At 38.2% G+C, this 25,597-nt stretch overlaps 2 protein-coding genes across 7 annotated transcripts in view; one reads left to right on the top strand and one right to left on the bottom strand.

Annotated features, from left to right (window-relative positions):
- C9H12orf4 (chromosome 9 C12orf4 homolog) overlaps positions 1-22,518 on the bottom strand; it is a 59,843-nt gene extending 37,325 nt beyond the window's left edge. Inside the window, exons 1-6 of one of the 2 annotated variants that reach the window (XM_027595509.2) lie at positions 22,449-22,518; positions 20,651-20,845; positions 18,564-18,709; positions 9,881-10,062; positions 5,408-5,507; positions 5,180-5,301 (exon numbers count right to left, since the gene is read on the bottom strand). In XM_027595509.2, the coding sequence (XP_027451310.1) occupies positions 5,180-5,301; positions 5,408-5,507; positions 9,881-10,062; positions 18,564-18,709; positions 20,651-20,828 (728 nt within the window). In that variant the 5' untranslated portion in view covers positions 20,829-20,845; positions 22,449-22,518. The remainder of the gene's footprint in view (positions 1-5,179; positions 5,302-5,407; positions 5,508-9,880; positions 10,063-18,563; positions 18,710-20,650; positions 20,846-22,448) is intronic. The other variant, XM_027595510.2, reaches the window with a different exon arrangement.
- Positions 22,519-22,880: 362 nt separating this feature from the next.
- The window catches only part of RAD51AP1 (RAD51 associated protein 1), a 30,132-nt gene continuing 27,415 nt past the window's right edge, over positions 22,881-25,597 (top strand). For all 5 annotated transcript variants that reach the window (XM_027595102.1, XM_027595101.1, XM_027595099.2 and 2 more), the window contains exon 1: positions 22,881-23,020. In XM_027595102.1, coding sequence (XP_027450903.1) covers positions 23,004-23,020 — 17 coding nt within the window. In that variant the 5' untranslated portion in view covers positions 22,881-23,003. The remainder of the gene's footprint in view (positions 23,021-25,597) is intronic.

Genomic DNA, 25,597 nt, shown 5'->3' with positions numbered 1-25,597 from the left:
TTAGAGAAACCCTTTCTGGAGAAATAAAAGAACTAAAATCTAACCAAGTCGAAATCAAAAAGGCTATTAATGAGGTGCAATCAAAAATGGGGGCACTAACTGCTAGGATAAATGAGGCAGAAGAGAGAATCAGCGATATAGAAGACCAAATGATGGACAATAAAGAGGCTGAGAAAAAGAGAGAGAAACAACTACAGGATCACGAGGGCAGAATTCAAGAGATAAGCGATACGATAAGACGAAACAACATTAGAATAATTGGGATCCCAGAAGAAGAAGAAAGAGAGAGAGGGGCAGAAGGTATATTGGAGCAAATAATAGCAGAGAACTTCCCTAATGTGGGGAAGGAAACAGGCATCAAAATCCAGGAGGCACAGAGAACCCCTCTCAAAATGAATAAAAATAGGTCAACACCCTGACATTTAATAGTAAAACTTATGAGTCTCAGAGGCAAAGAGAAAATCTTGAAAGCAGCTCGGGAGAAGAGATCTGTAACCTACAATGGTAGAAACATTAGATTGGCAACAGACCTATCCACAGAGACCTGGCAGGCCAAAAAGGACGGGCATGATATCTTCAGAACACTAAACAAGAAAAATATGCAGCCAAGAATATTATATCCAGCTAGGCTGTCACTGAAAATAGAAGGAGAGGTAAAAAGCTTCCAGGACAAACAAAAACTAAAGAATTTGAAACACAAAACCAGCCCTACAAGAAATATTGAAAGGGGTCCTCTAAGCAAAGAGAGAGCCTAAAAGCAGCATAGATCAGAAAGGAACACAGACAATATAGTCACAGTCAACTTACAGGCAATACAATGGCACTAAATTCATATCTTTCAATAGTTACCCTGAATGTAAATGGGCTCAATGCCCCAATCAAAAGACACAGGCTATCAGATTGGATTAAAAAACAAGCCCCATCGATGTGCTGTCTGCAAGAGACGCATTTTAGACCCAAAGACACCCCCGCATTGAAAGTGAAGGGGTGGAAAACCATTTACCATGCTAATGGACACCAAAAGAAAGCTGGGCTGGCAATCCTTATATCAGACAAATTAGATTTTAAAACAAAGACTGTAATAAGAGATGAGGAAGGACACTAAATCCTACTTAAAGGGTCTATCCACCAAGAAGATCTAACAATTGTAAATATCTATGCCCCGAACATGGGAGCAGAGAATTATATAAGGCAATTAAGAACAAAAGCAAAGAAACAGAGTGACAACAATACAATAATAGTGGGGGACTTTAACACCCCCTTCACTGAAATGGACAGATCATCCAAGCAAAAGATCAACAAGGAAATAAAGACTTTAAAGGAAACACTGGACCAAATGGACTTTACAGACATATTCAGAACATTCCATCCCAAAGCAACGGAATACACATTCTTCTCTAGTGCCCATGGAACATTCTCCAGAATTGATCACATCCTAGGTCACAAATCAGGTCTCAACCGATACCAAAAGATTGGGATTATTCCCTGCATCTTTTCAGACCACAATGCTTTGAAACTAGAACTCAATCACAAGAGGAAAGTCAGAAAGAACTCAAATACATGGATGCTAAAGAGCATCCTACTAAAGAATGAATGAGTCAACCAGGAAATTAAAGAAGAATTAAAAAAATTCATGGAAACCAATGAAAATGAAAACACAACTGTTCAAAATCTTTGGGATGCAGCAAAGGCAGTCCTAAGAGGAAAGTATATAGCAATACAAGCCTTTCTCAAGAAACAAGAAAGGTCTCAAATACACAACCTAACCCTACATCTAAGGGAGCTAGAGAAAGAACAGCAAAGAAAGCCTAAACCCAGCAGGAGAAGAGAAATAACAAATATCAGAGCAGAAGTCAATGAAATAGAAACCAAAAGAACAGTAGAAGAGATCAACGAAACTAGGAGCTGGTTCTTTGAAAGAATTAACATGATTGATACACCCCTGGCCAGACTTATCAAAAAGTAAAGAGAAAGGACCCAAATCAACAAAATCATGAATGAAAGAGGAGAGATCACAACCAACACCAAAGAAATACAAACAATTATAAGAACATATGATGAGCAACTCTATGCCAGCAAATTAGATAACCTGGAAGAAATGGGTGCATTCCTAGAGATGTATCAACTACCAAAACTGAACCAGGAAGAAAACCTGAACAGACCTATAACCACTAAGGAATTTGAAGCAGTCATCAAAAATCTCCCAACAAACAAAAGCCCAGGGCCAGATGGCTTCCCAGGGGAATTCTATCAAACATTTCAAGAAGAATTAATACCTATTTTCCTGAAACTGTTCCAAAAAATAGAAATGGAAGGAAAACTTCCAAACTCGTTTTATGAGGCCACCATTACTTTGATCCCCAAACCAGACAAAGACCCCATCAAAAAGGAGAATTACAGACCAATATCCTTGGATGAACATGGATGCAAAAATTCTCACCAAAATACTAGCCAATAGGATCCAACAGTACATTAAAAGGATTATTCACTACGACCAAGAGGGATTTATCCCTGGGCTGCAAGGTTGGTTCAACATCTACAAATCAATCAACGTGATACAATACATTCAAAAAAGAAAGAACAAGCGTCATATGATCCTCTCAATAGCTGCAGAAAAAGCATTTGACAAAGTACAGCATCCTTTCTTGATCAAAACACTTCAGAGTATAGGGATATAGGGTACATACCTCAATATCATAAAAGCCATCTATGAAAAACCTACAGCGAATATCATTCTCAATGGGGAAAAGCTGAGAGCTTTTCCCCTAAGGTCAGGAACGCAGCAGGGATGTCCACTCTCACCACTGCTATTCAATATAGTATCAGAAGTCCTAGCCACAACAATCAGACAACAAAAAGAAATCAAAGGCATCCAAATCAGCAAAGAAGAAGTCAAACTCTCACTCTTTGCAGATGATATGATACAGTATGTGGAAAACCCAAAAGACTCCACCCCAAAACTGCTAGAACTCATACAGGAATTCAGTAAAGTAGCAGGATATAAAATCAATGCACAGAAATCAGTGGCATTCCTATACACCAATAACAAGACAGAGGAGAGACAAATCAAGGAGTCGATCCCATTTACAATTGCACCCCAAACCATAAGTTACCTAGGAATAAATCTAACCAAAGAGGCAAAGGATCTGTACTCAGAAAAGTATAAAATACTCATGAAAGAAATTGAAGAAGACAGAAAGAAATGGAAAAACGTTCCATGCTCATGGATTGGAAGAACAAACACTGTGAAGATGTCAATGCTACCTAGAGTAATCTACACATTCAATGCAATCCCCATCAAAATACCATCCACTTTTTTCAAAGAAATGGAACAAATAATCCTAAAATTTGTATGGAACCAGAAGAGACCCCGAATAGCCAGAGGAATATTGAAAAAGAAAAGCAATGCTGGCGGCATCACAATTCCGGACTTCAAGCTCTATTACAAAGCTGTCATCATCGAGACAGAGTGCTACTGGCACAAAAACAGACACACAGATCAATGGAACAGAATAGAGAGCCCAGAAATGGACCCTCAACTCTATAGTCAAGTAATCTTTGACAAAGCCGGAAACAATGTCCAGTGGAAAAAAGACAGTCTCTTCAACAAATGGTGTTGGGAAAATTGGACAGCCACATGTAGAAGAATGAAACTGGACCATTTCCTTACACCACACACAAAAATAGACTCCAAATGGTTGGAAGACCTAAACGTGAGACAGGAGTCCATCAAATCCCAAAGGAGAACACAGGTAGCAATATCTTCGACCTCAGCCGCAGCAACTTCTTCCTAGAAACATCGCCAAAGGCAAGGGAAGCAAGGGCAAAAACGAACTCTTGGGATTTCATCAAGATAAAAAGCTTTTGCACAGCAAAAGAAACAGTCCACAAAACCAAAAGACAACCGACAGAATGGGAGAAAGTATTTGCAAATGACATATCAGATAAAGGGCTAGTATCCAAAATCTATAAAGAACTTATCCAACTCAACACCCAAAGAACAAATAATCCAATCAAGAAATGGGCAGAAGACATGAACAGACATTTTTCCAAAGAAGACATCTAAATGGCCAACAGACACATGAAAAAGTGCTCAACATCGCCGGGCATCAGGGAAATCCAAATCAAAACCTCAATGAGATACCACCTCACACCCGTCAGAATGGCTAGAATTAACAAGTCAGGAAACGACAGATGTTGGCAGGGATGTGGAGAAAGGGGAACCCTCCTACACTGTTGGTGGGAATGCAAGCTGGTGCAACCACTCTGGAAAACAGTATGGAGGTTCCTCAAACAGTTGAAAATAGAGCTACCATACGATCCAGCAATTGCACTACTGGGTATTTACCCCAAAGATACAAATGTAGGGATCCGAAGGGGTACATGCATCCCAATGTTTATAGCAACAATGTCCACAATAGCCAAACTGTGGAAAGAGCCAAGATGACCACCGACAGATGAATGGATAAAGAAGATGTGGTATATATACACAATGGAATATTATGCAGCCATAAAAAGAATGAGATCTTGCCATTTGCAACGACATGGATGGAACTGGAGGGGGTTATGCTGAGTGAAATATGTCAATCAGAGAAAGACATGTATCATATGACCTCGCTGATATGAGGAATTTTTAATCTCAGGAAACAAACTGAGGGTTGCTGGAGTGGTGGGGGGTGGGAGGGATGGGGTGGCTGGGTGATAGACATTGGGGAGGGTATGTGCTATGGTGAGTGCTGTGAATTGTGCAAGACTGTTGAATCACAGATCTATACTTCTGAAACAAATAATGCAATATACGTTAAGAAAAAAAAAGAAGATAGCAGGAGGGGAAGAATGAAGGGGAGTAAGTCGGAGGGGGAGACGAAGCATGAGAGACAATGGACTCTGAAAAACAAACTGAGGTTTCTAGAGGGGAGGGTGTTGGGGGGATGGGTTAGCCTGGTGATGGGTATTAAAGAGGGCACGTTCTGCATGGAGCACTGGGTATTATGCACAAACTATGAATCATGGAACACTACATCAAAAACTAATGATGTAATGTATGGTGATTAACATAACAATAAAAAAATAAAAAAAAAAAGAAAATAGCTACAACTAAAAGATTCCATTGTATTATACATACAGCCTCTTACTAACAGTGTACTTTTATCTAATAAGAACAATAGATGATTAATACCTGAGGGAGCTGTTGTTAGGGTTTTTTAGGTCTTGATGAAGTTTTATCACCCATTCCTGATATTCTTGCTTCTGGATGGCAGTTGATTGTTTTAATTCATTTGACCATTTATTTTCTAAGTCCTAAAAAGAGAGAGTACACCAAGTGGTCAATTTTTTTTTTTTTTTTTACAAACATAAGTGAAAGAAAATGCAACTGTGTATCTAAAAATCATTGCACTTCACTTACTTGCTGGGATTCAAAATGCTGAGCAGCCAGTGAATTTACATCTTGATCTGTCAGTGATTTACCCAATTCCTGCATCACTTTTTCCATTTCAATGCCTTGTCTAAAACATAAATGAGTGGATCAGATAATATTCATGATATCTTTAAGGGGTATGGCCACTCCTGATTCATTAAACAATCTCTATGAAGTGAAAATGAAATTTTTTCTTTTATAGGAAGATGTCCAGGAATAGCAACTGTAATACCTAGAAAGCACTCTGAAGTCCTGGAAATGGGGATGTGGGAATAATGATAATGTCATATAATGCGTCATTTGTACAGCTAGATCTTGATCTAAAGTTAACACATAAGTGAAAGCAGTCAAAATCTAGGCGATCTTTCAATTTCCATGACTAATGCTTGAAACTAGACTCCTTTCTCATCTGCAGATTTCCTCAAAGAAGATACTCTGACTCCAGCTTTAATACATTTTCTACTTATACGCACAGGAGTTAAAGTGATATCAAGCTCTGAAAGTTAGCTTATAGTATCGCCGAAGCTGTCAATTAGGTTCTAAGAATCAAACTGGTATTAAGTCACAAAGTTCTCCTTATAGAGGAATATAAGATACATGCTAAAGTATGTTTTAGCCTTACCTTCTTCATTTGTGCAGAAATTAAACATGGTTTTCCCACAGGAAAAACTAATCACTGGTATTAGAAGTTCAGATACCAGTTATTTATGGGAGAGACGGGCTATGACAAGAAGACCCAGGGGAGCCTTTTGCAGTGTTGGAAATATTCCATTTCTTGAGCTGAGTGATGATTACATGGGTGTGCTTACTTTATAAAAACTTATTGAATTGTACACCTACAGGTTGTTGTCTTTTCTGTATGTTTTAATAAATAAGTTCTTAAAATTTTTCAAATTAAAAAATTATCTTCTAATATAAATGTATTTAAAAAGTTTGTTCTAAAATATATTTCAAACAAATGTGAAAATAATGAAATAAAGACATAAAAGAAAAGGATTTTACTATGAGTCTAATTAATGTAATTGCTCTTAAAAGAGAATTTATCATTACTTATAACAACCGATTAAGACACTTATATGTATGTGATAAATAAAACTCATTTATATGTTATACATTTATTTATACATTTCTGTATTTACCTCCTAGAATTAAATGTTCAGTACCATTTAGTCCTCAATTAATTCTAATGCAAGTGACCCCAATAACTTTTTATAACTATTGGGGGCCAGGTGCTTGCAAGTAAAATTTTTAATTAAAGCAGAAATAATTGCAACACAATTATAAATACAAACTTTGATATAAAGAGATTAATATTTTACATTATGCATGTTCCCTCTAGTGGATAAAAAGTATCATTGCCATTTTTAAGTTTTAAAGATTTAGTATCTTTAAATATCAATAAATGAGTATCTTTAAATTTTTGTATCTTAAATCTGGTTTGCTAACAGCAGCAAATTAACAGTGAGGAAAAAAAGACTAATAAATAATTCAACAAAAGAAATTGCATGAACATTTATTTCACCCTAAATGTGTCAGAAATGCAAGGGCTAATGATACAGTTAATGACACAATATACATTTCCTTGGATTAAGATGAAAGGAAATTTTATTATATTTCTAGTTCTATCTAACTAGGTATTGGCTCAGTTTGTCAGGTGTGATAATTCTAACAACCTGAACATTATCTTGAAGATACTTAGAAAAAACGATTATAACAGTCTGCTATAACAGAAAAAACAGAAAAAATTATTATACTGTGCTAAGAAACTGTCTTTTAAAGGTGTAAAGTGGAATTAAAATTAAAAGAGAAATAAGAAAATGTGTCACTTCTGCTCATGCATTGGGTAAATGAATTGGGTGAACTTCCATAGCTATCACTGAAGTCTAACTTGTCTTAAGTTATACTGTTCACCTTTACAACAATCACCTACCTCAAGAGGAACCTAGCTTATTTTTCTCTTTCAAGCTAACAGTTTGGGTATTGGAGAATAAACTACAAATTGTTGTCAAAATAAATGTATTTAGGGGCGCCTGGGTGGCTCAGTTGGTTAAGTGGCTGCGTTCGGCTCAGGTCATGATCCTGGGGTCCTGGGATCGAGCCCCATGTCCAGCTCCCTGCTCAGCGGAGAGCCTGCTTCTCCCTCTCCCTGCCACTCTGCCTACTTGTGCTATCTATCTGTCGAATAAATAAATAAAATCTTAAGAAAAAAAATAAATGTATTTAAATATTATGTTTACAAAGAAAAAAAAAAGCAAAACCCCATCAAGATTTGGCCAAAGGACATTTCAAAAAATAACATAAACCAGGGCACCTGGGTGGCTCAGTCATTAAGCGTCTGCCTTCGGCTCGGGTCATGATCCCAGGGTCCTGGGATCGAGCCCCACATCAGACTCCCTGCTCGGCGGGAAGCCGGCTTCTCCCTCTCCCACTTCCCTTGCTTGTGTTCCTGCTCTTGCTATCTCTCTCTCTGTCAAATAAATAAAAAAAAAACTTACAAAAAAAACAAACAAACCCAAACTCCTACAAAAAAACTATTCCACAATAGAAAAAAAATGTATGAAGTACCAGTAAATACAGATAATTAGTAAGTTAATGCAGCTTCCCCAAAGGAAGAATACTTATATTAATCTAACCTATATTTCATTCTTATTCTAAAAATATAGTCACAGTTTTACTGGCTACATAATAAAGGACTAAATAAAATTTTTGTCTCCCTGAGAGACACAGCTTCAACTCTTTACCTGGTGACAACAACTCATACTACAGGTACCCCACCTAGAAAGGAACAAACTGCCTCAATGCAGCTGATCAGCAAAGCTAAACCCATATGGAGTGACAAATGTCAAAATATCAAGTTCTTTCTGACAGAGAATGTTCTAATATTTTACTAGATAGGAAAATAAAAGGTTGAGAGGAGTAGAACTGTTATGAAAATGTACCAACCTACGCAATATAGTAAAAATGCTGATCTGGTATGCAGAAGAGTATTTCTCAGGAAAAAACTACCAAATCCATTTGCTTATGATTTTTGCATTTTAAATTTTCCTAACTATGACAACCCTCAAAATAACAGATTATTCTCATCTTGCTGGTCCCAATGTTTTCTAATGCAAAGCAAATGAGAGCCAGGAGCAAACCAGTACATCATTTTAAATTTACTACTTTGGGACAGACTATCAAGTCAGTCACAAGAAATACATGTGATTTGGTCCTAATATACTTTTACAATTAAAGAAATTTTACATCACCCACTCAAAACATTATCTTAATACCACATATACCTAAAGTCTTAAGTGAATGTCTTTAAGGTAATAAATGTTATTAGATTCTGCTGGATTAAAATGGATTATCTAGAAGAAGCATATCCTGATTATTATTACATTTTACAGAATTGCTACAAAGCAATCTAGAAAGTCATGTTTTAAAATAATGCTAGCAATTTTTTACTTACTCTGGAGGGAAAAAATGAATCACAAAAGCATTGTTTTCAATACTGTATGCAATGAATTAGAATGTCTTGGAATAATACTAGTGTTATTTTTTCCCCTCATGTAAATAAACTTACAAAAGTGAACTGAAAGAGACAATGAACTTAGTAATGGCAGGGTTTTAAAGAGGTTCCAAATAGGGAGAGAGCTTGGTAAAGTGGTTAAGAGCTTTTGAGTGGAGCTATGACTTCAAATTCCAGCTTGTCCTTCGACAAGTTATTTAACTTATTTTCCTCATCTGTAAAAGGGGGTAATAATAGTTGGGCTGTGGTAAGAATCAAATGAGGTAAGGCATCTGTTATGGACTGCATGTTTGTGTCTCCTCAAATTCGTATGTTGAAACCCTAACCTCCAATGTGATGATATTTGGAGGTGGGGCCTTCGGAGGTCATTGGGTTTAGATGAAGTCATGAGGTTGGAGCCCTCATGATGGAATTAGTATCTAGAACTCTCTCTCCAGAAGAGACACACCAGGACCACACACTGAGGAAAGGCCATGGGAGTGCACACTGAGAAGGCACTGTCTATAAGCCAGGAGACCGGTCTTCCAGGTACCAAATCTGCTGGCACCTTGATCTTGAACTACCTAAGCCTCCAGAACTGGGAGAAAAAAATTTCTCCTGTTTAAGCCACCTAGTCTACGGTATTTTGTTATAGCCTGAACAGGCTAAGATATCATCTAAAGCACTTTGCACAGTGCCTAGAGCTTAGAAATAATATATAAAGATTAGAAATAATATATAAAGCCACCATAATTTACTCAGGTAAATCACTTGAGAAGTTTTATAAGTCTGTGATGACTTCCTAGTTGAAATTACAGATTGAAACACACAAGAAAATTAATTTCCAATATTAGAGAACTTTTTTCTATTTTATTTTTCAATTTCACAATTAAATGAAAACCAATTGTTCTGCAGCCACCGTATCTGACAATGTGACATTTAATTATGATAGTGCAAGAAATCTGAAATACCTCTCTCGTAATTTTTTCAGCTCCACATCTCTTTCGCCAATCAGTTCTGAGATACTAACAAAGTAATTATGTTCCAAATTTAGGAGAGTTTCAGAGGCTGGAGAATGGATTAGGTCATGGTACACATCTGCAAAATCTTCATCCCAGCTGGGCTCTTCAGGCCTTGCATGCTCTAACGTGGTCTACAAGATGACACACAGACATTCTTAAATCATGACACGGCATTTTCATTTACTATACTACTAGATGAGTACATATATTATGAATCTTTTTTTGTGCATCAGACAAGGATAGAGACCTTCTATTTATATACGTGTATATATAGGTTATATAGGATTATTTGAGTATACAAAAAGATGGAAAGGTATAAACTAAGATGTAATATGAATTACCTGGAGGTAGGAATGAGGAGGGGTACTAATATGGACGAAGGGATAGGAAGTGTTCATAATTGAAAAAAAATTAAGGGTGCTATGATCTCATTTCTGTAAAATAACAGAATTTTAACATTTCTGTAAAATTACAGAATAACATTTCTGTAAAATACACACACACACACACACACACACACACACACACACAAGGGATGATCAACAAAATGCTAATGGTAGCTATTTCAGGAATGTAGGATTTCTGATGACCTTAACTTTCTTTATACTATATTATTATAATTAGAAAAAAGCTTCTCATTATTAAAAATACATTGCTCTTTCTCTCTCTCTCTCTGAGACAAATAAAAAAATTAAAAAAATACATTGCCAAAAAAGGTTTTATAGGATATACATTTAGAAAAGGAGGTTACATATATACTCACATGTTTAGTGATGCAATGACCCTGAAAACCCAATTCATGTGTAGGATTTTACATCAAGATAAACCTATGCAATTATTTTGACTTTTTCTAGTATTCTGCTTTCTTCTTAAAATGCTTTTAAGAATATGAAATCTTTTAAGAATACGCTTTTAAGAATATGAAAACAGTAGCTATCAAAATGATAAGGGACTGAGTAAACACTGATTAACAAGAAAAACAGAAACATGGAGAGAGGCAAAATGGGGATACCCTCAACACACACAAGGATCCATCCAAGGAAGTATGCACACATATCCATCTGGGGAGGTATGGACGCCTGTCCCAAGGACCTGAGATATGTCAATACATCAGACAGACACAATGCTTTGTAGGTGAGAAAACTGGTTGAGCAGTTCTTTGTCAAAGATTATGCAATTTAATGACAAAAGTGGAAATAACACAAAGAGCTCAATGTTTTTTCCATTACTGATCTTTGTAAACAGACACCTATAAAAAAAGAACAATCTGGATTCTTCCCTTTCCTTGCCAATGAAAATAAAAACTGTAATCGATGAGGACACAACTCAAAGTAATAATTTACCTAAAAATAAAGCAAGTGGACATATCCCAGAAATAGGTATCTTCAAACCGGTCAATCAATAGGTAAACCTTTATCCCTTATCTTTTACTTACACTTCAATCAATTGCCAGATCAGGAGGGAAGAGTTTAAGGTGACTAGCTGAATCTTGAACATGGATTTCATCTGCTCTAATGCCTCTGAAAACTTGACAGCACATTCTGCTAACTGCTCTAGGAATTATAAGCAGCCCATGTGACTTAAGCTCAGTTCGAAATTCACTTCAGGTTCAGGCTAAAACTTTGTAGGAAGGAGCCTGTGAGAGATCATAGAGATCTGCTTGCCCATACATAGTACCAGATATTCAGGAACCTCACGAACCAGACCAGCTAACCATAGTAACCGGCAGCATCAATTTAACACTTGGCCTAGAGCAAGCCTTACCAATAGGTACAAACTACCTACATGAGAAGCACTAAACAGAGTTTTCCCCTAACCTAACTCATGCCATCCCCTCAGGAGAGAGGATACTAGGAAAGGAACTGTGATGGCTGACAGGAATGGGGGCACTGAGTAAAGGCCTGCAAAAAGAAAACTATTTAATGTCCAGGCCATTATTTCTCCACCTCTATCTTCCCACGTAAAGCTTTGGCCCTGAATTCACACCACAGACTTCCTCTCTGTTCCACGTCCTGTCATCAGCCTGGGTTACCTGGATGTCCATGTGGGGAACCCAATCCAGTGCCCTGCCTCTTGCTTCCCTGAACTTGTCTTTACTAAGTCCTCTGCTCCCCCTGAGTCCCCCACTCTGCATCATTCCCGGGAACAGCTCAGCCTCTGAAACGGAAACATTCAGTCTCTGACTATAACCTCCAACCAAGATTCACATTCAATTACTCCCAGGCAATGGGTTCTTTAAATCATCAGGATCTCCACTGCACAGACCCTTCTACTTTCTTATATTTTATCAGCCATTAGGTCCCGCCCAGCTTCACTTTCTTCCTTAAGTAGTTTAGGGAATGGTCCAGCATTCAAATATTTTTTTGCCCAAATCCTCAACCCCCTTGACTGTTCTTTCTCTTGCCCACCTAACAAAACTCTAATATTATTCCTTTTCTCTATGCTTGCAGTCAGGCTATAGAACACTGCAGCAGAAAAACTACAAAACTGTAAAGTTTATGATGACAGATTGGTGCTACTCTAACTTTTCCCTTCAATGATGCCTGGAAATCCTATCTTTTTCTGGTCAGTTCTCTCCTCAAACATCCAACTGTGTCATCAGTTCCCCCACTTCATCTAAACACATGGCCTGTCTTTATTTCCCAGATAAAGTAGAAGCAGTTAGAAGAGAATGTCCTCAACTTTCTGCTACTAAAGCAGTAAAATTTTCAGTATCTATATCCATTGTTTTCTTCTTCCTTTCTGCCATAACAGAAGAAATGTACCTCCTCCCGGTCAAGATTAATTCTCTACTTGAGTTCTGGATTCCATCCCTTCTAGTCTTCATCGATACCATCATAAACAAACCCCTGATCTTGTGTTTTCATTTTGCAAGTGTCTCATCCTTCCTCTTTAGGCAACCAAGCTTCTTGAGTTATCTATATTCATTCTATTTCCACACTCCCACACATTCTTTTTTTTTTAATTTTTAAAATTTTATTTATGTTAGTCATCATACAATACATCATTAGTTTTTGACGTGGTGATCCACGATCCATTGTTTTTGTGTAACACCCAGTGCTCCATGCAGTACATGCCCTCCTTAATACTCCCACACATTCTTAAAGTCACTGAAATCTAGTTTCAGTCCCACCAATGGTTAAAACTGATCTTGCCACAGATAAAGATTACCTGATAAACCTAATGGATATTTTTGAGTCTTTTCCTCACTTCATTCTCTCAGAAGCATTTGACATATGAACTATTCCCTCCTTCTTGGCACCTCTTTTTTCTCAACCTTCATGAAGCCATAATCTTGTCTTCTTTCTACTTCCTGGGCCAATTCCTCTCTTCCCTTTGCAGGTTCTTCTTCCTCTGTTCATCCCTTAGGTGTTAGTGTGTTCATTTACTTGTATATTCATCCATCTTTTTTTTTTTTTTTTTGCCATCTACTTATCCCATCTATCTAACCCATACCAAAGCTCTGTTATTTTCAGGCACTGGGATACGTACCAGAGCTATAATAGAGAATACACTAAACATTTCCAGGTGGTTATCCATACAAGCAGGAGATACAGGTAAGTCAACAGACAATTCTAATACAGGGTTTCACTGGGATTCTGCACAGGCATGTACTCTTTTCCTTCTATATAGTCACCCTGGGCAATTTCATTCATTCCATGACTTCAAAATTCATCTATGTATAAATGACTCCCATACCCATATCTCCAATCCAATCATCTTTCCTGAGTGCCAGGTATACACAGCTAAGTGCTTATGAGACACCTCTACATGGGTGCCTCTTGTGGGCACTTCACATTTAAAGGGTATAAACTGAAGCCATCATTTTTATGCTGTAACTTGCTTCTCAAGTGAAGGGAGCCACCATTCTACCATTCCCTCAGTTGTCCAAGCAAGAAATCTGAGCCAATTGATCTTTTATCTTTCGTGTCTCAGCTTAAATATTAACACCTTAGAGAAGAGTTCTTTAATCCTATATAAATTAGGTTTATAACCCCCTTCCTGGTTCTCCATGACAGCACCCTACTTATTTCCTTAATAACATTTTTAAAATTATAATTTATGTACTTATTAACTATCTTCTTCACTACCGTTACATGGGAATAAGGACCAGATTTGTTATGTTGATACATCCCCAATGCCTAGTACAGGATCCACACAAAGTATTTGCTGAATAAACAAATATATGAATGGAAAGTCATTTGTTATCTTCTCTTTACTATTTTAACTACCACTGTTCTAGACTAAACTTTCTTAATTTCTTCCCTAACTACAACAGTCCTCTAACTTATTCCAATATTTCTCCCTTGCAGGATAAACTCTTCATGCTAATGCACTGAACTGATGTTCCTGAAGTACAAACATGATCATCATCTTACTCCTCTACTAAACTCTTAAAGCTGCTCATTACCTTCGGCATAAAGACAGAACTCAAGATAGCTTGAACTCTCTTTCTTAGCCATTCTGAACAACTTTCAGTTTTTCTAATGTGCCATGGGCTCTCTCACCTCCAAACCTTTATATTTATACCCTCTACCTAGGGTATTATTTCTCTCCTCTCCCACCACATACCTTCCACCTTCCTATTTCCAACTAATCTTTCAGGTCTCAACTCACTTTCTCTTTCCTGTGGGAAGCTTTCTTGAAGTTCTCTAGACTAGAATAGGTGTACCTGCTTTGTGCTCTCCTTGCACTGTCCTGTACCATAGCACTTATCACATTCATGCTACACTTAATTTTATTTTATTTTTCTAAAGATTTTATTTATTTACTTGAGAGAGAGAGAGTGTGCATGAGTGGGGGAGGGGCAGAGGGAGAGGGAGAAGCAGACTCCCCGCTGAGCAGGGAGCCCCACATGGGGCTCAATCCCAGGACCTGAGACCATGACCTGAGCTGAAGGCAGATGCTTAACCGACTGAGCCACCCAGGTGCCCCCACTGCACTTAATTTTAAATATCTGTCTGCTGACAGTCTGTAAACTCTGAGAAGGTAAGAACTGTGTCTATTTTCTTTCTGCTTATCCCCAAGTGCCTAACACAATATCTGATATCTAACAGAAGCTCGGTACACATTTGATGAATGGATGAATACAAAGAGACTTGAGAAGACAATACTGAAATGGAAGATAGGGCACCACCAAAAATAAATAGCCAACTTCACAATGTTGCCAATAGTTGGCTCTGTTTAGCTTTCCTCATCTAGCCAAGCCTACTTCTCATTATTTTAAAAAAATTAGCGCAATAGCTAAGACACAGCTGTGATTAGGAAAAAACCATGTAAGGTTTTTAGAGGCTGAAAACAGAACAAGATGACAAGCAATAGATCCTATGACAATAGACAAGAAAAGGAAACACAGAAGAAAACAGAATTACTCCACACAGTAGGGATTCACAGTCATACACACTTTATTTTAGTAGGCCATCAGAATCTCCTCTACCAGGCAAGTACATCCATTAAAGTACAGCTCTGTTATCAGGGGCAATGGTCCTCCACAATGGAAATTCCTTATATAACAGCAGCATATTCAGTACATCTCTGCAGTGTACTGTACCTGCAGTGATGGGACAGACAGTCCTTCCTTGCAGCTGTGCCTCACTGTATCACCTAAAGGTATAATCACTTATATTTATAGTAATGACTCGGAGTCCTCAAGAAGTTAGAACTGAATTTTATATACTGTGGTCAAGAAAGCAAGGAAATGTGTACTACATTCCTTATTTAAATTTTTTTTAAGTTTATTTATCTTTATCTAAAGTAATCTACACCCAACGTGGGGCTGGAACTGATGACCCTGAGATCAAGAGCCACACACTGCTCCTACTGAGCCAGCCAGGCACCCCTGTACTACATTTTTAAAAGATCTTCGTCAACAGGTGGTTAAGGAAAAAGTTTAATGATTTAAATATATTAGCATCTGAAATATCTAGTAAGTCCATGTATAGTAAATGGAGCTCATTCTTTCATAACCAAGGTAATTGGTATTACTGTAAACATTATGCTATTTCACCTTTTTACTGATGGTCCAGTTATTCTTCTCAGGTGACTGAAATACTGTTTACCCATATACTGCAGCGATGTGTTAGCCCCTCTGTCCCCTCTGCTCCATTCTGCTTCCACTAGCACAGTCTTCTGCCTGCCATACTTGGATTCTTCTGATCTCCATAAGGCTGCAGCTTCTAATCTCTGCTGGCCCTCTGGCGATCTGCAACATTGTTTCCTTTTCCTTTTTAATTCCTTCTTTTTAGTGGCAGATTCCGACATTCTTGAGGCTGTACTAGCTGTTCAGCTTTTATAATTTTCACAGCCAGTGGCAGCCCGAATACATCCAGTGTTATTTGGGTCCTCTCAGTTATTTTCCTGACAGTCAAGATTTCCTTTTTTTTACTGTTAGAATTAGCTTCTTTGCTCTTTCTTTCCTTAATTCTTTAAAAACAAACAAGCAACTATACTTCTAGAATCCTGGCATTGCTAGAAAGCTGAACTCTATGTAACAAGAGGTGCTATGTATCTACTAAATTTCCAGAGGGTGAGAATAGAGTACTTGCTTGATGGAGGCTTGCTGATTTTAATTCACTGTAAATCTGCACTCTTGTGATTAAATGAATAAGTACAGAGTGTTCTTATTTTGTTACATTAATATTACTATTATTATCACTATTGTTATGATCATTAATCTGGAAGATGGTCAAATTCTTATTTTTAGAATGGCTAATGTGCAGAATAAGGAAAACCATAAATTAGTGAATATGGTAATTATTTTTTTATAATACGATAAATTTAAACACATAAACACTTATTGACCTAACATTTGGGAAGTTTTCTCTTTGGTTACACCGAATCAGGGCTAGAAGAGGTTCTGCCAGATTTTGTATCAAAACCATAGCAATCCTAGAAGAGGAACTGATTGCTTTCTTCAAGAACTCTTGACCACTCTTCTTCTCCCAACTTCTCTGCATGCTCCCATGTATTTACCCTGATCCCAACACTGACTGCAGTGTTATTGGCTATAGATTTCTTTGTCTCTTTCTACTAGATTGTAAGCTCCTTGAAGGCAAAGACTTAATCCTCAGCTGTGTACATTTTAGATGTACAAAAACCCATTTTAGATGTATAAAAAAATACTGCTTGAATAAATTAAGTAGAATTATTCTTTAACTACATCTTAATTATTTATTCCTTTATAGCAGATTAGGTTTCTTTAAATAGTAATTATTATAGGCATATCTTTTTTTAATGCAACAACTGTGTTCTTAATATTTAAAATAATACATGTAAATAGTGTCATCTTTTATTTTTTTTTAAAGACTATTTATTTATTTGAGAGAGAGAATGAAAGAGAGAGCAACAAGAGGGGGGAGGATCAGAGGGAGAAGCAGACTCCCTGCTGAGCAGGGAGCCCGATGTGGGACTCGATCCTGGGACTTCAGGATCAAGACCTGAGCTGAAGGCAGTCGCTTAACCAACTGAGCCACCCAGGCGCCCTCATCTTTTAAATATACTAGGAAACCTTAATGGACATGAAGCAAACTGCTTTGAACAACAAAATATGACCCCATAAAATTGATTTTCAAATTCTCATAGACCAAGTTGCTTAAAGTGGGATGTAATTCACTCATTATAGCTTGCAATTATCGAATTTGTCTGTTTATGTAGTTCTGTTTCTGGCTCCTTAACTAAAATGTAAATTTCATTTTGTGTCTATCTTGCTCACCATTTTATGTCTAATACCTGGCACAGTACAGTACCTGGCATGCAGTAGATTCTCAACTGTATCTCATCAATTCTGAGATGCATATTTTTTCACATTACAACTCTGGGAAATCAGAATGCGTCTTATACTGATGGTATCTTGGTATTCTACCATTGTTTAATTGATGGTGGTGTTCTATCTCAGCAGTAAATAAAATAATGGTGTGTGTTATGATCAATGGCATCTTAGACTTTATGAAATAAGATATATTATTTAAATGGAAAAATGATGACATTATGTAACTATAAAACAACAGTGAAGGGGTGCCTGGGTTCAGGTCATGATCTCAGGGTTGAGATTGAGCCCCGTGTTGGGCTCTGTACTAAGCAGGCAGCCTGCTTAAGATTCTCTCTCTCCCTCTGCCCCTCTGCCCCCAACTCACGCTCGCTCACTCTCTCTAAAACAAAACAAATCAAAAAAGGCAACAACAACAGTGAGGATAAGTGAGAGGACAAAAGTAAAAGCCTAAAATGAACTACTACTGCTAGTTTAAGGTTGCCAGATAAAATACAGGTCACCCAGTTAGATTAGAATTTCAGATATGTTCCATATAATATGTGGGATATACTTATACTAAAAAATTATTCATTCTTTGAGATTTGGGTGCCCTGTATTTTTAATTGCTAAATCTGCCAACCCTGTGCTGGTTAGAAATACAAAAGTAGCTTCTCTTTTACAAAGATATTACATAAAGTATTTGTTGCTCACCCTCATATAGGAAGGAGTTACAGGAACATCAATATAGGTTATATATTATGGAATAAAATCTTGTATGTAGAGAAAAAAGGATTCCACAACTGTTTCAGTATTACTTTAGCAATTTAAAAGCTTCATCAAAGTCCAAAATATCCCTGAAATTTACAATCTGATCTATTTTCTTACCTCAGCATAAGCTTTGGCCCATGAACCGGCCAGCTGATGTAAATCTACTTCACCTGATTTCACAGCTTCCAGGGATGCTTCGGCATCTCTGTCATAATCTCTGAGGGATTCTTCTTCTATAAACTGGCTCAGAGCTTCTTTTAAGTCTGTAACAGGGATAAGAAATGCCAACATCAGCAAAATCCTGACGTAAACAGGGAACATTTTACCTGGATAAGCATTCCAATGTGAAATTTTATTTTATCAAGCTTGTATACTTAATACAATAAAACCAGCTTGGGGATCTTTTGACTAGTTTCACAATTATTTTTCTTTACTATTACAGGTTATTGCATTGAAAATGGTCAAAATTCTTATGTATAACCTTGATAGTAATTTAAAACATTAAGTCTGATTCTTCAGTTTGAAACTGAGCAGGTAAAAAGCACATGAAGAAAAATCTACAGATTTTGAGGTTCTGAAGGTTACTGTACTTAAATGAAGAAGCTTCCTATATATAGAGTTACAGTCTTTGAATTTGAAAGAGAAATTGAATGATTAGCATATTAAAGTGGATTTAATTGGGATGATCTATAATCCCAGTTTTAGAGACACTACTTAGAGATGATATAATGGAAAAAGCACAAGGATAGAAATCAGGATACTTGTGTTCTGGTTTTGGCTCTGTCACTATGTTTGTAGCTTTAGACCAGTGGTTCTCAATTTTTAGCATGCATTAGAAATCCCTGGAGGGTTTACTGAAATAGATTGCTACATGCCACCCCCAGAGTGTTTGATTCTGAAAGAATGGGGCGAGGCCCAAGAATGTGCATTTCTAACAAGGTTCCAAGTGATGCTGTAGCTTCTGATCAAGGAACAACCTATGGAAACCACTGCCTTAGGCAAACAATTTACCTTTTCAATGTGCTAGTTTCCTTGTTTGTACAATGAGATTGTGTTAAAAAGTTCCTAGATTCCCTTTAACTCTATGATCTAACATGGTCTCAGCTTAAAATGTTTTTCTCATTTGTGACATAGAACACAGAGACCTTTTAAAAATGATTTAATACAGATGACCTTATGAATTAATTTAGGTAAGCAAAAATTATTCAAAGATTAGTATTCCTTCCCTTCCATGACATCTCAGGAATTGAGGACCAGATCATTAAAAGGGCAATGCATTTGGCAATACAATTCTATAATATCATAATTAGTGATAGCTGAAATGTATCCACCCAACTAAATTAAGAGAGTAAGCATTCTAACCCAAACCTTATAACTAATTTTTCATTATATAAATTTTCATTTATTTATTTTTTAATCTTTTTAAATGTAGGGCTTGAACTCACAGCCCTGAGATCAAGATCTGAGCTGAGATCAAGAGTCAGATGCTTAGTCAACTGAGTCACCCAGGCACCCCTGCAAATTAATTTTTATACTAAATTGCCCAATAAACAACTACAAGGGTTATAGGAAAAAAAACACTCAATAACAAAGGCCTGGGGAATCTTTTTATTCTAGGAAGCAGTTAAACACTTCATATTTTATGGTTGTTTCAAGCTTCTCAGGCTTAAGCTTTCTAATATGAAATGTCTAAGGAAAGAGACTATCAGAAAATAATAAAGTGTAATTAATAATAAAGTATTAAAAAAAATCAGTCCTCAGGGTGCCTCAGTGGCTCGCTGGTTAAGTGTCTGACTCTTGATTTTGGCTCAGGTCATGATCTCATGGGTCATGAGATTGACCCCAGTGTTGGGCTCCATGCTCAGTGGGGAGTCTGCCTGAAGATTCTCTCCCTCTACCCCTCCCTCCATTTGCACACACATGCGTGTGCTCTCAAATAAATAAATCTTTCAAAAAAAAAAAATCAGTCCTTGGAGTGCCTGGGTGGCTAAGCCGATTAAGTGTCCAACTCTTGGTTTTGGCTCAGGTCATGATCTCATGGGTCATGAGATGGAGCCCCATGTTGGGCTCTGTGCTCAGCGGGCAGTTAGCTTGAAGATTCTCTCCCTCTGCCCCTCACCCACCCCCACATGCTCACTCTCTCTCTCTCTCTCTCTCTCTCTCTCTAAAATAAACAAATAAACTTTTAAAAAATCAGTTCTCACCTTTTTCTATAAAGCATGGTAAACTGTGCAGCAGCATCAGACGCCCATGTAAATGACTGGCATTCTCTTGAATAGGAAATTTGAGGGGCACCCTCAGTTCTAAGCACTGACTTCCTACTTTGAATTCATATACAAATTCCCTCTCTCTGTTGCAGAATCTTTCTCTGCTTTTCTTCATCTTCTTTGGCAGGATTTCTATAAACAAACAAACAAAAGCCCAGCAGATCATAAGTCCATAAAAATCATAATGTTTCCTTATTGGTGTACCACTTCTAAGAAAATGTTCCACCACTCAGTGATTTTGTTTGTGTGACTCAAAGCTAATTATTCTAGGTTTTCCTACCTTTATCCCTGCATTTTCACCTTCATGAAGGAAATGAAGTGCTTCTTTTTTTTAATGAAAAAAGTTCCTTTTAAACTTCACTTAGGAAAAAAAAAAAAAAACATTGTGCCCATAAAGTATTTTGCACTCCTAGGCAGTGTTCTCAAGAATAGAGAGAGAACATGGAGAGAAGAGCAGAGAAGATTTTTAGGGAGAGATGAATGGGTAGACAGATACACAGTTATGAAACAACTGGTGAATACAAAGTCAAAGAAACAGGTCAGGGACCAAGAGGTGATCTTGAAGATCTTCGATGTTATGAGACCTTATTGGGCACAGATGGAAGAAAGATGGTGTTGGAAAGATTTCCATGTGGGAAAAAGACATACAAAAAAAGGTAAATTGGACACTTTTCAAAAAGAAGAAAATCTGGCACAAAGAGTAAGAATCAATATCAATTGAGGATATTTATCAGCCTCCTTGCTAAACTCCATCTCTACACTTTTCACCATCAAAACAGTTTTCCTAGTATTCTCTATACTGAAGTTATAGTAATCTTTCCAAAGTGCGTATCTGGTCATGTTGCTCATCTGCTTAAAAACTTTTGATCATATTCCATTGTTCTTAGGATAAAATTCAAACTTCTTTACCCAGTATACAATGTTTATATTTCCAGACTCTTTCCCCCAGCACCTGCATCCCCTCATCTGCAACACACAAATTCACAAACCATTTTCCAGTCATACTGAGCTCTTTTCAACACCAAACCTCTCTTTCCACTTCCAACCATTTTGAACGTTTTTTCTTTGCCTAGAGCACTCTTACTGCTTTTGTTTCCTTGGATAACAGCTACTCATTCTTCAGGTTTCAGCTTAGATGGGCACCGGAGAATCTTTTAATTTGTAAGATTATCATAAGGATTAGTCGAATAATAAATACGAAGCATCTGACAAACAAGATGATCAATAGATGAAGGCTAGTAATAATAATAAAAGTTCTCTAAGGACATAATAAAAAAATCACAGGTTGCTGAATGAGTATACATGATGAAGACAAAGGCAGTACGGGAACACTGTAAAAGGGAACTGAAGTTACGGATAAATGGGTTATGATCTAATCTTGTTTAGATTCAATATTTTCGGTCAACAAAAACCATTAGCTCCGGTTTCAAACGGCTCAACATTTAAACTTATTATGTCTCAACAAACTGAAACTTTAGTTCCCTTTAGTCCCACTTTAATTTTTTTTTTTTTTTTTTTTTTTTGCAGGGGTGAAATTAAGGAAGGTTTCCCAGGCAAAATTGGGATGGGAGGAAGAGGGCTGGACCGAACTCCTGCCGCCAACAGAGCGCAGGTTCTGAGTGCAGGAAAGGGAGGGCAGGCTGCCGGGGCGAGAAGCTCCAGCCGAGGGAGAACACCAGCTCCATTAGGCGGTTTCAGTCTCAGGGGGATTCTTCGCTCGTGGTTCTGGGCTCACCTTCCCTAGTTCCGAAGTCCTGAGCTGACCGCACACTCCGAGCTGTCAATGAGCTGGGGCACAGAGAACGTCAGCTGACTTACCCACTTGTTTTTACATCTAACAGATCCGCTTCAGCAGATTCGCCCATATTTTTTCCTCTTTCCCGGCACTCTATAGAAAATTCCTCCGTCTAAGTGCGCCGTTTTTCCATCCTGCCTCAATTTAGTCATTTAAAAATGTAATAAGGTATATTTCTACTGTTACTGTGAGTTTCAGAGAAGGCGCAAAAAAAAAAAAAAAAAAAAAAGGACTCCACTGTCGTGGCGAAAGTGCAAAGGCAAAGCACAAACTCAGCTTTGATAGACCGGATGCGGAAGGGCAATGCCTTGGGAACGGCGAGAGCACGCCGGTCTTCTCAGAGCGCATGCGCAGTTGCAAGGATGGCTGGTAATCATTGGAGGGCTGGTGGCAGGGGGCGGAGAGCGCCTGTGTCTGGTTTTGGGCGGGAATTGAAACCGACGCTGCGGCCAACAAGAACTTGAAAGCTGCGAATTTTCTGCATTGGAGGAGGCCATGGTGCGGCCTGTGAGGTGAGTAGTTCGCGACAGCGGCGGGGATGGGGAGAAAAGTCAGGAAGACGCTGTAGGCAACTTCGTCTATACACGATTGAGGGGAAAGGGCCGAATAGGACGGAGGGTAGCGAAGGTGGGGTGGGATGGACGGTTTCTGGGAAGCTCTCCGGTCTCCGCTGAGAGTCACCCAATCCGCAGACGTATCCTAGCATGCTAGCTTTTCCCTTCTCTTTGCCCCCCTTCGCAGCACTTGCGGATTCTTTTACCCACCCCATTCAAAGAAGCCCTGGTTTTGTTAGCGTTCGAACAGCGCTTTACATTTCACCGAGCTCCTACTTACGTGTTATTTCGTTTTTTTCATTACTGTAGTTCTTTTTTTTTTAATGTTTTATTTATTTATTCATGAGAGTCAGAGAGAGAGAGAGAGAAAGGCAGAGGCAGAGAGAGAAGCAGGCTCCCCGCCGAGCAGGGAGCCCGATGTGGGACTCGATCCCAGGACCCTAGGATCACGACCCGAGCCGAAAGCAGATGCCTAACCATCTGAGCCACCCGGGCGCCCCCATTACTGTAGTTCTTTGATATAACAGTTTAGGTATCCCTGTTTTTATCGATTTAAACTCCTAGGCCAATTTAGGTGAGTCACATAGCTAGTGAGTGGCAGGATAACACTCAAACCTAAATCATCTGGCTCCAGATCCTCTGTGCTTTCCATTATACGCTTTGAAACTGTTCCCCTACTTAACCACAGTGGAGTGCTATGGAGGCCTAGAGTCAGCCATTCATTTAGAAAGTTACTTGTATACTGTACTAATTGTGGGAGGTTACATTCTAGTCAAGGGGTAAGGTTAGGGGGGCCACAAATAAATACTGCGAAGTGATGGAGAGTGAGAAGGAGGAAAATCTTATTTTATTTTTATTTTATTTTTTTAAAGATTTTATTTATTTATTTGACAGAGACACAGCGAGAGAGGGAACACAAGCAGGGGGAGTGGAGAGGGAGAAGCAGGCTTCCCACTGAGCAGGGAGCCCGATGCGGGGCTCGATGACCTGAGCTGAAGGCAGACGCTTAACGACTGAGCCACCCAGGCGCCCGGAAAAATCTTATTTTAAATAGTGTAGTTAGGATGTGCCTCTCTTGCAGAGATAATACATGATCAGAGATATGAATGATGAGAAGGAGCTAGCCAGTGAAAATCTGGGACAATCCAGGTAGAGGTGAACAAGAGCCAAGGCCCTGAGCTTGACTATGTTTGAGGAGCAGAAAGAAGGCCACTAAAGCTGTAGCATTAGCAAGCAGTGGGGAGAATTGTAGGGGATTAGGTCAGAGAAATAGGCAGGGGCCAGAGTAGGTAGGACCTTGTAGGCTTCAAAAAGGAGTTTGAATTTTATTCTATGTACAATGGGAAGCCAATGGAGAGTTTGAAGTAGAGCAAGGAAATCTAATTTTGGTTTTATAAAGTTCACTGGCTTCTGGTGGAGAAAGAATGGAAGATGGGGTGACCAGAATGGGAAGAGGGAAACTGCTATATCATTGGATAGTGGTTTGGAGTAGGGTGTTACCAGTGGACATGGAATGGGGCAGATGAATTTGGGATATATTTTGGAGATACTGCTGACAGAATTTGCTGATGAAGTGGATGTAGAGGTGGGGAAAAAAGAATCAAGGATGATTTCACAGTATTTCTGGCCTGAGCTACTTGAATGGATGATCTTTGTACTAACCAAGGTGGGGAAGACTAGGAAAGGGAACAGGTTCAGGAGGTGTGGGGGATCAGGAGTTCCATTTTGAGCACATGAAGTCTGAAATGGATTTTAAACACCCAAGTAGCAAAGACATAATCCCCTTGTCTGGAATAGCAGTTGTCAAAGTACCATCTACAGACCCCTAGGGTTCCTGAAACCTTCTAAGGAGGTCCATGAGGCCAAAACTATTTTCATAGTAATCCTGAGACATTGCTCGCTTTATTCGTTGTTCTGTCATCTGCACTGCAATGGTGGCATAACTGTTGGAACCTCAGCACAAATCAAGGCAGTGGCACCAAACTGCACGAGTATCTTTGTATTCTTTACTGCTGCACACTCAGAGTACAAAAAAAAAAAAAAGAGAGAAAATGCTAGTTTCACTTAAGAATGTTTGATGAAGCAGTAAGAATTCTCATATTCGTTATAGCTCAACTGTTGAGCATACTTCTTTTTTTAAGAGGTTTTATTATATTTTACTATTATTCAGTCTTCAGAGTTTCTAAAGGGGTTTTCATATTTTATTCAGCTTTCAAATTCTTTAACTCCAAAGATTAGGAGAGTAATAAGAGTTACATATATACACATAAACTACTACAGTGTTTCTCTTCAGGGAAAGCACTTATGAGATTGAGTTGGGAGCTGAACTGACTTCTTTTCCATAGAACACCATTTTACTTGAAAGAATAACTGGCCTACTAGGTTATTCACACTTGGGTATTTGGCAAAAGGTAGAAAAGAAAACCACAATGCCATTTCATTTAGTGCCTAGAGGAAGGGGGAAGAAAGTGAGTTTATTTTTTCCACTTTGAATATCACTTTCTTCTAATGGCTCTCTAAAGTAGTAAAAGATTT

Source organism: Zalophus californianus, chromosome 9 (assembly GCF_009762305.2).
Source record: "Zalophus californianus isolate mZalCal1 chromosome 9, mZalCal1.pri.v2, whole genome shotgun sequence".
Classification (NCBI taxonomy): domain Eukaryota; kingdom Metazoa; phylum Chordata; class Mammalia; order Carnivora; family Otariidae; genus Zalophus; species Zalophus californianus.
This window is presented reverse-complemented; position numbering and strand designations above follow the sequence as displayed.